Consider the following 13,299-nt stretch of genomic DNA (forward strand, 5'->3'; position numbering starts at 1 on the left):
TTCGAACCTCATCTGGAGTCGATTTCCAGTCTTCTTCCTCCCAAGTCTCTGCTAGAACCGTCTCCCTTATTAATTTTTGCGTTCTTCTCCAGATCCTTTCTGGTGGATTGTCTTTATCTTGAAAGATTCTTTGATTTCTCTCTTTCCATATAAGCCATATGACGAATCCCACAGCTAGACTCCAGGCTCTCCTTACTACCGGGCATGAAAATTGACCCTTTCCCCATTGGAAGATGGTCTGTTTAATATCATGGGGGTCCCTATTTGATTTTCCAAAGAGGTTCCTGACTTCATCCCATTGATGCTGGGCAAAGGGACAAGAGTTCAGAATGTGTTCCTGTGTTTCGTTTTCTTGTTTGCAAAGGCTACATCTGGGGGGTCCCTAGAATCCTCGCTTCTGTAACTGGTCCCACGTCAGGATTCTTCCCTTTCCTACTAACCAGGCGAACATAGTTACCTTCGGCCACCACTTGTTCCTCCATATTTGCTTCCAATCCAGAACTTCCTCTTATTGTTCCTGACGGGTGATTAAATAATAGGCTTCTTTGACTGTGAAGGTCCCCCTTGTGGATCTTCCCCATCTGAGAATATCTGGTCCCAATCTTATTTTGATTCTTCTTGATTCCATCTCTTTTACTAGTATCTCTTTCTGCTCTTGGTCTATATTTCTGTCCCATTCTTCCGATTTCCTCCAAGTTTTCCATGTCTCATCTAGCTCTTCTTCTTTCCAGTATTCTTTGACGTACTTTAGCCCCCCCATTACAGCCTTCTGATATGTACTTTGCAGAGCTTGTATGCCTACCATTCTTTCCCTTTACTGCCATGCCTCCTCCCAAAATTTGGCTATTCTTCCGTTCCTAATTTCCCAGAAGGCATAATGGCTTATGATATCTCTGTTCTGGCTGGCCAGGTCCCATATTGTGGATCCTTTTGGGACTTCCTCCACTCTGAGAATACCTTCTGCAGTTGAGGGCATATTATATTTTTGGGTCCATATCCTTTTCCATAAATCATTACCACCCCTCATCCACCTCCACCACAGCTTCGCCCCTAGAACTTGGTTTAAGATGCCTGGATCCCTGAGACCTAGTCCTCCTTCTTCCTTTTGTTTTGACAGACCTTTCCAAGACACAAGGGCCCATTTCCTTTGCTGTTTAGGTCCTCCCCAAATAAATTTTCCGAAAATTTCCTTCATTCTTGTGCATACTCCTTTGGGGGCCGCCATCACCGAAAGGGGATAGATTGGAATAGCCTGGAGAATTGATTTCAGTAGCACCAGTCTTCCTGCTATGTTCAGGGATCGAAAGGACCAATTTGCGAGTCTGTTCTTGAGTTTTTCCATCGTTTGCTGCCAGTTTGCTATTCTTAGAGGATTTAAAGCTAATTGATTCCCCAAGTATTTTGTTGGTAATTCGCCTGGGCGGAATCCCAACGTTCTTGTCAAGTGGGCTTTGATCGGTTCTGGGGTGTTAAAGAGAAATGTACAGGATTTTTCTTTGTTGATTTCCATACCCGAGGCTTCCATGAATAAGTCCAGAATCTTTTTTACCCTCTTCACTTCTTTTAGTGAGACCTCACAAAAGAGCATAATGTCGTCTACGAACTGCTGATGGGTGATAGGTAAGTTGTTTCCCCATAGCCTCAGGCCTTTAATCTTTCTTTCCCTCATCTCTTTCTTGAAGTATCTTCCAAGTCCTTCTGCCGCAATAATGAACAAGAAGGGGGATAAGGGATCCCCCTGTCTCAGCCCTCTTGTGGCGTTAAAGGTCGAAGTTGGCGTCCCATTCAGCAGGATAGAGAAATTAGGCATTGATATCATGTTATAGATCCAGTCTATCCATATATTACTAAAACCAAATGCCATAAGAATTGATTTGAGGTACTTCCAGTTTAGGCGGTCATAAGCTTTTGACAGGTCCAGTTTTATCATCATTCCCCTCTCCATTTTTTGTTTTAGAGAATGGATCACTTCCTGAGATACAACCAAACCATCTAGGATTTGTCTCCCTTCCAAAAACCCAGTTTGTTCCAGGGAGATTATACTGGAGAGAATTGGTTTCAATCTTTTCACCATTAGTGTAGCAATTATTTTATAAATTACATTACAAAGGGATATTGGGCGGAAAGCTTGGGCATTTGCTGATTTAGCAGATTTAGGAATAAGAGTTAAAAGAGTATAGTTAAGACCTGGCCATACCTTCTGGTGTCTGCGAGATACCTCTACCACCTCTAGAATGTCTTGTCCAAGAAAATGCCAGCCTGCTTGGTAAAATTCCGTCGTAAATCCGTCAGGTCCAGGGGCATTGTTTTTTTTCATTCCCTTCACTATGTCCTCCACTCCTTCCAACGTTGCTACCCTCATCAAGGCCATGTTTTAGTCCCTTGTTATTATTTTTGGGATTTCGTTGCAGATCCTTCCTGTAGCCTCTTCTCTGTCAACTTGGGGTTCGGTCAGCATGACTTTGTATTACCCAACTAATACCTGTTCAATTCCCTCATGCTGTGTTATTCTTTGCCCTTCTTCATTTTTGATAGAGAAAATTCTGTTCCTTTGTCTGTGTTGAACCATAGCTTGGTGGAAGAACTTTGTGTTCCTTTCTCCATCACGAAGCCAGTTTATCCTGGACTTTTGTTTCCATAAAATTTCTTCCTGTTTTCTCTGTTCCTCTAATTGGCTTATCAATGCTCCCTCTTCTCTGCTTCTTTCCTCGTTTCGGCCTTCTTCTATAATTTTTTGTTGCATCTCTTCCATTTTTTGTTCTAATCGTTGCTTCTCCATTAATATGTTCCCGAACTCCTCTTTATTCCATTTTTTGATTTTCCCTTTGAGTTCTTTGAGCTTTAACTGAAAGGTTTGCATCTTGCTTCGTCCTCTCTGTTGACTCTGAGTCCACCATTCCTCCACCTTCGGCATGAACTGCTGATTCCTGAGCCAAAAGGCCTCAAATCTGAAGGGCCATTTGTTAGGGCTCTTCTTGATGTCTATCTCCAATCGGATGGGCCAATGATCTGATCCCATGGCAGGAAGGATCATTGATTCTACAAATACGTCCCTGTTGATGATCTGTTCCGATATTAAGAACCTATCCAGTCTCGATGCTATTTGGTTTCTGCCTCCTCTTCTATTATTCCAGGTATGGATCCCATTTATTGTTGGAATATCTACTAGTCTTTGCTCCGTTATCATTTCGCAGAAAGCTTCCATGTCTTGGTCTAGTCTTTTTAAACCTCCTCTCTTTTCTCCTAAGGTTTTAATCATATTAAAGTCCCCCCCTACAATCCATGGAGTCTCTGGAAAGATCCTTCGGATTGTTTTCATGTCTTGGAGAAAATTTTTGCGTTCCCTTGATAGGTGCGGTCCATAGACTCCTGTGATGAGTATCCACTCAGACGATCCTATCATTCTGAAAGTTCCTGAGAGGATTCTAGGAAGGCTGACCCAGTTTTGGAATTGCACTTCCTCAGGGTTCCAAAGGATTGCCAATCCTCCTGCCGTGCCTGCCGCGTCCTGACCCATTACTTCATAATGAATATTGTGTTTTCTCATTATTTCTTCTAACTTTTGGGAACTGATCTTTGTTTCTTGGATTATCATTATACTGGGCTTGTCTTTCTTCACCCTTTCCTTCAGATACCTCTGTTTTCCTTTGCTATTAAGACCTCTGATGTTCCAACTTGTGACTATCATTTTAAAATTTTTTGGATGGTTGTTGAAATACCTCTGAAAGAGGTATGACTCTACCTGAGTTTACCAGCATCTCCCCTACCACCTGAATGGTTTCGCTCAATGGCCTTCTCCCTCTTTTTCTACCTCCTTTGCCAGTGCTACCCATTCCCATGCTCTGTCCTCCTTGCGCTCCTATTTGTTCCAGTTGACTTGCCAGAATAGTTCCTTTTTTTTCTTTGTATTTCTGGAACATCTCTTTATACAATTGCTTTTGGTCGTCAGGTATGAACCTCTCATCTAGGTTCTTCCATTCCTGTAGCAGGTTTTTCATTATTCTCTCCTCATCGCTTCCACTGTCCTTTTGGAAATCAATCTCCATCTGTGATTGCTCAACTGTCATGTCCATATTTTCCTCTGTTCCTTCTTGTTCCATGTTTCTCTGGTTTAAGTCTGGCTCCTTTGTATCTTTAGCTGGTTCCATAGGTTCTTCTGCGCTTTCTCCTTTTTCCATCTCCCCTTCTTCTTCCTGAAGTACTTTGAACTTATTTTGGCATTCTACTGGCACTGTTTTGACAGGTTGTTGCATTCTTGGCGTTCCTTTCCCCTGTCTTCTTTTTATGGGTACTTCCTGGAAACCCTCCTCCTCTCCTTCGGTGGCTTCTGTTCTCCTCTTCTCTTCTTCTTTTTTCTTTGATGTTTCTTCTACAGCATTTAATGGGCATTGTTTGAAGAGGTGGCCGTATTCATGGCATCTTCTGCAGCGGAAGGGGATGTGTTCATAATCCATCGGTTGCTGCCAGACTTCGTCGTGGTATTCTAACTCTACGTACTCCGGCAGGGGTTCTGATATATTCATGTATACACATATCCTTGCATAGGATGTATATCTCCCTCTTTTTGTGGTCTCTGCTACTTTGACAAATGTTCCGATTGTATTACCTATTCCTTCAAGAATCTCAGGGTCCCAAAACTCTATTGGTAAGCCGAACAGTCTTACCCAGATGGGCGCTGCTAACATCTTTTCTTGGTCTGGATTGTAGCAGTCCTCCCAGTGCCTCATGAATAAACCAGCGTTATTCATAAAATACGGTCCCCCTTCAAAGGTTTTTTCCTTGTCCTCTAGATTTGAGAATATCACTGTAAAAAAACCCTTTGCCCCCAGCTTCAGATCTATATGCCCTTTCGGTTTCCATCTTTGTTGTATCCACTTTGCCAGGTCCTTTTCGGACGACCAAAACCCTACAAACTTACATATTAACGCATGGTCCCTCATATAGCATCTATACTCTTCAAGTTTGTTATTCGGAATTACGAATCTGGGTTTTTTCAGAGCTCTGGGAAGGCATCTGCCCCCTAGTCTTGTTTGCCATCGGTTTCCCATTACTGGCGAATCTCTACTGTTTTCCTTTGGGTCTCTTTGTAATCCGCTTCCACTTGATTCTCCCACCGTTACGTTTTTGTAGGAGGGGATCTCTCCCCTCCCTGGTTCCCCTGCCATGGCGTTTTTCAGTTCCTCCCTGTTTTATGATACCACCCTCCACTTTTCTATGCTGTCGCTGATCTAGTTGAACGCAGGAAGCCCGCCTCCCTGCCCTGATCTCGGCTTTCGCTTCTCTTGCGTTCCCACCGCTGCTAACCCTGATGCTTCAGAAACCCTTTCTTCCCCGATCCCTGCATCTCCGATCTGAAAATATCACCAAGTAGATTTTTCATTTATATATTTGCACATTATGTAATCCCATAACAATGTTTAATGTAGGCTTAACCTTTACTTTCAAAATAAAATTATTGCATAAATGATAAAAGGAAATCATTCATGTTCCCGCACATATACATAACCAGTCATATAATGTCATGAATAGTGATACAAAAATGTCATATATAAATGAAAGAGTGGCCTTTATTAAATCTAATTCGAGTTTTGTGGAAAGCTCATTCCACTTAGGTAAGAATAAATAAGTATGATTGTGTGTTCTATTTCATGATAGATTGAGTTTGTTTTGTTTTTTTAATAGTTAAAAAAATTATTATATGATGGTAAGTGTGAGGATTATTATGGAATTGAGAAGGGAAATTAATTGAGAAAGTGTGAGGGATTATAATGAATTTTGAACGACAGTTGAAGAGTATTATGTTTGAGTTTTTGACAATGTTTCAAACAATGAGGTAGAAGCTTATGTTCTATGGCATGGATTTAAAGTGACCAAAGGAATTAATATTTAATTGTTTATAGTGATAGAATATTCCAAAATCAGTATGGTATAAATATCTAATCCATCAGAGTATTCCATAACTTTAATTCATGATCATAGCAAGTAGGAAGCATGTTTGTTCTCCCTCATCAATTTTTACATGGCTTGCATTAAATAACCAAGAAGTAAACTAGTGGTAAAACTATGGTTCAAGTTTTAAAATTAAGGAATTAGTGGTTAATGGCACACTAAGCCAACAATCCATCGCCTAACTTATTGATTAATAATATGACTTGTTTAATGGCCTTAAAGCATCACATGGAAAGACATATGGAAAGCTACAAGAATTCCATTAGTTTTCACATACATTATTGATCCTATTAACTATACAAACTCTATTGTAAAGGGATGGGACTCCACTAGCCACATGCTTTAGGTATTAACCTTACTACTTATCTCTCAATGGTGCTTATTGCTTCAACTCATTATGGATAATGGTATTTCTTATTAAGTAGCCTCTAGTGGATTGTTAAATCCCCCAACAAGGTCATTTATGCATAATATTTTCTTGGTGCTTTGGATCTCTTAGGGGATACAACCCCTTAGTAAAATCCCAAATTATAGAGCCATTAAAGATTCCATAACTACAACGACTATGGAATCCAATAGATACACTAGCTGGTACCTCTTCAACTTCGGTAATATTTGAGTGCTAAGGATTTGAGGAGAGGCATAGTCATAGTGGGGAGAGTACAACACATTCCCTTCTTTAAATAAATTTGTTATACAGGTTATCAAATGGACTCTAGAGAGATTTAAGAAATATACCATGAACTTGGAGGTCATGAGGATCAAGTGCATTATAATGCGTCAAGAATTCTCATTCTTATCTCAAAAAATCATGAAATGGAATTTGTCAAATTGCCACACAAGTGGTAGAAATTATGTGGTATTTTTTTTTTTAATTTGAAGAAGTAGTTGGAAGTAGTGAAAGTTAAGTGTAGTCTTCTTTGGAATTGGTCTCTAAATTTACACAAGGGCGATTATCCTATAACTTCTAAGCAAAGGATGATATCCAACTCATCCACTAAAGAGTTTTAAAGAGAAGGAATTATAATCAATTTGAAAAATAGATGGAAGCTATGAACTAGAAAAAAGAAAAGCAAACCCAACTCTAGAGGATATTATCAGTCACTGTGCTCTATGTTAGTTTTTCATGTTTTTCAAAAATTTTAGAATATTAGGCATATATTAGAGGGTTTATAGTATTAATGAAAATTAGGTAATTTTGTATAAGAAAAAACCTAATTTATGTTTTGGGCTTTAGCAGGATTGTTTATGGCTTATATGGTAGTTAGTTTGACATATTTTAGAAAATTGTAGTTTGTAATATATGTTCTAGTTGTAATGCCTCCTCCCACATTTATCCTCTTTGAAAAGCTCTCCAAGGTTAATGTGAGCTGAGAGTTACTATGGTATGACTCGACCTCCAAGTTCCAGTTATGGAAGTTGGGTCGAATAACCAGCAACTTACAACCATCACTAAGGGATTATATACCACTGAGGAGCCTGCAAACCACCCCAAGTGTTCGGTCCCTGAGTTGGAGCTCTTTTTCACAAGAGAAACTCCCCAACCGCACCCTTGACACTCTATGCATGTTGTTGGAAAGTTGTAACTACACCCATAGCTGGCCTGCATGTGGTTATGACCCAAATTCCTCAATTTAGAGCATGCGGTTGTGAGACCTATCCCACGTTTTCAGGCAAGCCTCTAGACCACCGCCCAGAACTGTCGCTAACTTTCAAGAATCATAAATAACATGATAAAAAGACTAACCATTCAAAACTTGAACAACATCTTGACTAGAACATGCCTAGTACATGATAGACATTTCGTCAAACACATGATAAACATATAAGCTATAGGTCATGAATGCATATCTAATCATAAACTTTTGAACCTCATCTGAGAATCACCAAGAAGGCTCAATTCCCTCTCAAGCTAGTTGCAACAACACTTTTTATCCCATGCATTCATTAACCATTCAATAAACTATCAAATCATGAACAAGAGCCATAACTATAGCGCATCATATAACCAGGTATATAACCATAATAGAAACTATGACAAATCAACCATAAAATCCTCATAAAAACAAGTAATTGTGCTCATTAATTACATGGGAGGACTAGCCCATATTAAATTATGCAAAAGCCAACCAAGTCAAGGACTTCCACGTACCACCCGACCATAGATTGGATTGCACCAAATATTTCTTTTTGCCAATCACCCCCATGCCATATTCCAAGCATGAATTTGGGATCTGTTGTAGCGGCTACAACCACCCTCCAAAATTTTTCCTTAGCTTCGTTTTGGAGCCTCCTTACCGACCATCCTCAGTAGCATGTCTTGCACTGTCAGGCACATCAGCTTCAGCTGTTTCGTAGAGCCTTGTCAGCCTGTGCATGTAAGTTTGTTCCACCCCCTTCACATATTTCTTTTCAGACTTCGTGTCAATTACTGGTTGAGTAGCTCCCTACGGGAATTCCGTAATTCTGGAGGGGAACCAACCTTCCCTCCAGAAATTGCGCAAACTTAGCTGGACACCCAGTTGGGCTCTAGAATTATGAAATTCTTCCTAACAGTCTTCCTCTAAAAATTTGTGCAATTCATCCCAGGACGGTTGCTTAGCCCAGAAATTGCACAATTTTGGGCAACAGTCACATGTTTCTCCCAAAAATTGCGCAATCCATCTGGGACATCTAGCCCAACAACTAGCAGAAATTACAAAAATCCATCCAAGTAGCCTGTTGGGTTCAGAAATCATGCAATACAGTTAGACAGGCTTCCTTGAGAAAATTGCGAGGTCTGACCCAAGATAGCAGATGAGCCCAGAAATTGCACAATCCTGGGAGACAGTCACCTGTTCCTATTAGAAATTGTGCAATCCCTCTGGAACATCCATCTCCGCTGAGCCTAGAAACTGTGCAGATTTTCATCCCAAGCTCGCAGACCGATGCATGTGCCTTCAGGTTGACTAGTTCCCTCCAGGACCGAGAAAAATTGAGTTCCATGCATGGACTACTTCTCCCAAGGCAGCATGCAAAGGCATCCCTTGATTCAAGGATCTATTTTTAGCAGATGGAGGTTACATGTAAGGATCAATTCAAAAACCCCCCGTCAAGTGTTGCTTTTCCTAGATTTCTGGCATGCGCGTCACACCCTCGATTTTATCAAAACTCATTAATCGGATGCTGCAGAGCTCATTCCTCACATCGACCTTGCAGCTCTAACATCCCACAATGCATCTAGGAGTCATTGGCACGTTCAACTCATTTGTTTGGGGTAAGCCTGATTTTCATGTCTAGTGTTGTGTTTCTGTCGCTTTTTGTGTTTTGCTTTGTGTGAGTGTTGTCTGCTTGATTTCAATGAGTGCTTGTTATCGTTTTGATTTATGTTAGCTTGTAGAAGCACCATTTTAGTTTTCATTCGCATCTCATTGCTATCACATGCATGACACTGTTTTTGCATGGATGATCATCGTTGCGGCGACTCGCTTCACACACATGCATACTTTCCCGTTTTCTGAATCCTGCACTTGCTGTTTGCATGTATGATCATTCACTCTTGTTTGCACTCATATCATCATGCATTCACACTTCTCATGTTTTCGGTCACCCGTCGGTCAGTCTAAGTTGCCTTGGCCCGGATCGTGCCTTGCCCGACTAGCACTACATATTTCCAGAAGCGAAGGCTCTGCCTTCCCTCTAGAAATTGTGCAATTCTGGACCAACACTGACCTCTGGGTTTGAATTGTGCAATTCTTGGAGGCAGTGTCCTGCTGACCCCAGAAACTACGCAATGCAGTTTGTTAGTTGCATGTCACTGTTGACTGAAATTGCGCATTGCGCAGTTTCAGTCCTCAGTGGGTTAGGTTGGACTATGCATTGCATAGTTCTAGTGGTTAGTCATCCTCCTGACATCCTGAACTATGCCTTGTGCTATTTTGGCAGTCAGTCTCCCGACCTCCCGGTGGAAATTGCACAACCTTCATGATCAGTCACAAAGGTATGTTGCAAGTCAGTTCTCAAGTTTGTTTTGGTTTTTGACTAATAGATTTCTGGCCATGAATGTTGCTATGTCTCTAGGTATCGCAAGTGTTTTCCGGCCTCTCAGCAACACAGGTACAATGGTTTCCAGGAGAGCAGAGTCGAAGACACCGTTCAGAGCACACTTGGGGATGCAGTCGATCAAGTGTCTACGAACTTGCCTATATATGAAGGCATCAAGTTGTTCATGAACAAGGACATCAAAATGATATGGAAACAACATCACAACGAGTAGCACCATCAGCAGTAGCAGAAGGAAACGCACCCATGCACGGCGAATGGAAGAGGAATGTTGTTAATAGCATAGAGGCGGAGCAAAGCTGCAAGTTCAAAGCAGATCCACTCATGACAAAAGAAGCTTTGGAGAGTGAGGCTACCAGGTGATGACGCAACACAAAGATCACATGAGGACAGAGAAAGGAGTAGAGAAGGAGTTTTAGGTGATGAAGTAGCAACTCAAGGAAGAAAAAGAACTGCACAAACGAGAGAATGAGTTGCAGCAAGAACAGGTACAGTAGGGAGCGCAACATGCACAGACGGATGAAACTGCACCCATACAAGTTATAGATCCATCCTAGCAGCTAGCACGAAGTAGACATGGTGAGCAATGTTATCGATCGCATGCAAGGGAATGTAACATATGAAACATCATGCATGTCATTGTGTGCACACATGCGATCCCACCCATTTGGCACACTCATCGAGGCGAATACAAGAAGCAAGTCCGACTTAATCTGTACGTGTATTTTGACAAGTTGATGCGCACAGCCACCAACACATGCTTGGAGATCAGTGTAGACACTATGCATCAACATATTATCGGTCCGGTTGCACCCAGGATGACCATGCGCATGCTATCAGATGAGTTGGATGGAGGAGCCATATCAGTGTACCCGAATGCAAGAAAGGCAAGAGTTCGCTTAAGCCAGATGTCACCATTGAGCGCACGGACACCATCACGGATGACCAAGATTGGCATCAGTTCACCACCTTCGACCATCACGAGGATGTCAAAGAGTTTGTCTCACCACAACAGTTCGAGTGTCAGTGATGCCTTGCATTGCTTGCTCAAGTCATTTTGTCTCACATGGGCACATGTGCATTGTAACGTAACATCTTGTCAAGTGGAAGTTCAAGTGTCAATAGTTGAATGTAATAGTCATAGAGTATTTGAAGAGTCGTGAGGGGATATGAATGGTCACAACGGGGAATGTCAAGGGTCAACCCACCCTTTGCTATAAATAGTCCCTTATAACTCATTATAAAGGCTTTTGGCCAGCCAGGCTTCCAATAGGAGTATCTTAGAGAAATCTTGGACAATATTGTAATGAGCTTTGGCTTCTCCACTGTGCAGAGCTAGTATATCTCTTTGGAGGAGCAGGCGGTTGTGGTTGTAACGTTCCGCTGTGGGAACTAGTGGTTGGACATGGATGTATTGTATGACTGGAACTTACACTTTAATATCACATAACCAACACGTTTCATGCATATGTTGTATTGTATTTCAACTATCTTGAGTACTCTAAATGATATATGTATCTGTTTGCTTACGCATGCATGTGTAGCTATTTTCTATATATGTATGTATGAATCTTATTGAAATGTGTTGTTGGTTTAACCAACACTATGGATTGCTAGTTAACTTTCCTTCCATGTTTTGGTGCATCTTTGCTCGTGTGTTCCCTTCTTAACTTTGTGCTATCACAAGTTTCCAAGGGGCGCACTCACCTCACCCTCCGTGTGTTAGAACCTCTCATGCACCTCCTTGACTTACTACATATGTCATACCCTTGCTACCAACAGGGACAACTTACTTGCCTCTGTGTGAAATCGCAGTCAAGGTGATACCGTATGACCCACTGTTGGGAATCCTACACCAAATGATCTGAGGTTTAATTGGGACTTCTTACCAGGGAGATCCCCTAACATGTTGGTGGGTCCAGCACCATCAACATTTTTGCACTAGAAGGAGGGCCAGATGACAAGCTGAGTCCTCATATCTGTTTTGAATCTCTACATATTTATCATGACTAACTATAGAGTTTCTCTTACGGAAAGTATGTCTTATGGAAACGACTTCATTATCTCGGAAAATCTCTCGGATAACTTGTCACATAAAACATATGATGGTGGAGGACACGTAGCCTTGGTTAGGCACACGGTCGGCATTGTAGGCTCATGCGAAAGACATGGAATCTTTGAAGAATACATGACCTATGCGTTGTTCGTCTACATGCTTCGAGGGAACCCAATGCACTGGCGTGCCACATGTTAGCTACCTATACCAATAGGTTTCATATTTCATGATTGACAATGAAAAGTTCCAAATATGCTCTGCTTTGATCATGCAAAGATCACATATTTCCAAGAGAAAACAATCTGTGTATATAGCTTGATGTTGTCTCATTTTTGATGGATGGTCCAACAACCTAATCTGGATCATGCCATGTTTTGAATTTCCAGTTGTAGAATAGAGAAAGAAGTCTGTCCAAACTGTTTAATCTTGGCAGACAAGTAGTCTAGGTAGAGAAGAAAGGCTCCCAACTGCTTAAACTGGGACCTTGGAAGAAATAAGGGTAGAAGTAGATAGAAAAACAAAAGAAAAAGCCAGAGAAAAGAAAAGGCAAATAAGGGTCTGCAAGTCCAAGTGCACCCTCCAAGAAGAAACAAAAAATGCTAGGCAAATAGATGGGTAGGCAGATGAGGTTGCAGAAATATCATTCCTTGCAAATAAATGTGTGCTGAAATGTTCACAAAGCAAAAACAATGAATTGAGAAGGTGTTCTTCTCCATCAGGTGGCAGCAAGGCAAAGAAGCATGTCTAACCTCCCTTCTTCCCCTCTTCCCATTCATTACTAACATCCTATCATCAGTCGAGATCCATGGAAGAATTGATGGTTTTATGGTGGTTCTTAGTCCTTTAAAAGCCACATTTCTTGTCTAAAAACTCTTTTCATTTTGCTCTACTCCCTAAACTAAGCTATTTTCAAACAAACTTAGTGGTATCTCCCCTCATCCACCCTTTTTTCATCCATAATAACCCTTAACTCTATTGTATAATTCCCCTATGTTACCCTTTCCCTATTATTATAACACCATGGTGTATAAACCCCAAACATTGTATAAATATCCGTCCCCTTGGCATTATAGCCAAATAAGTTGTTTAGGGAGACTCCAGTCCACCAGGGGCTGTGGTCAACCCTATCTTGGGGCTGCTCTAACCTCTGGTTACGAGCAACAACCTTTCCCCTAGGCCCTCACCTTTCCTCTATTCAAAATGCCACAGAAAACCCCTTTCCCCCTGCTAAACCCACTCCTAAACCCCTTTTT

At 41.3% G+C, this 13,299-nt stretch overlaps 1 protein-coding gene across 1 annotated transcript; it reads right to left on the minus strand.

The window, feature by feature from the left end:
• Window positions 1–2,467: 2,467 nt before the first annotated feature.
• On the minus strand, window positions 2,468–5,165 carry LOC149174735 (uncharacterized). The gene is made up of 3 exons (XM_089420948.1): window positions 3,720–5,165; window positions 3,440–3,508; window positions 2,468–3,064 (listed from the first exon to the last, which is right to left on the minus strand). The coding sequence occupies exons 1-3, from the start codon at window positions 5,163–5,165 to the stop codon at window positions 2,468–2,470; spliced, it is 2,112 nt and encodes a 703-aa protein (XP_089277074.1).
• Between the last annotated feature and the right edge of the window lie 8,134 nt (window positions 5,166–13,299).

Source organism: Pinus tabuliformis, chromosome 4_1 (assembly GCF_031772625.1).
Source record: "Pinus tabuliformis cultivar Carrire ecotype Pingquan chromosome 4_1, CPIR1, whole genome shotgun sequence".
Lineage (NCBI taxonomy): Eukaryota > Viridiplantae > Streptophyta > Pinopsida > Pinales > Pinaceae > Pinus > Pinus tabuliformis.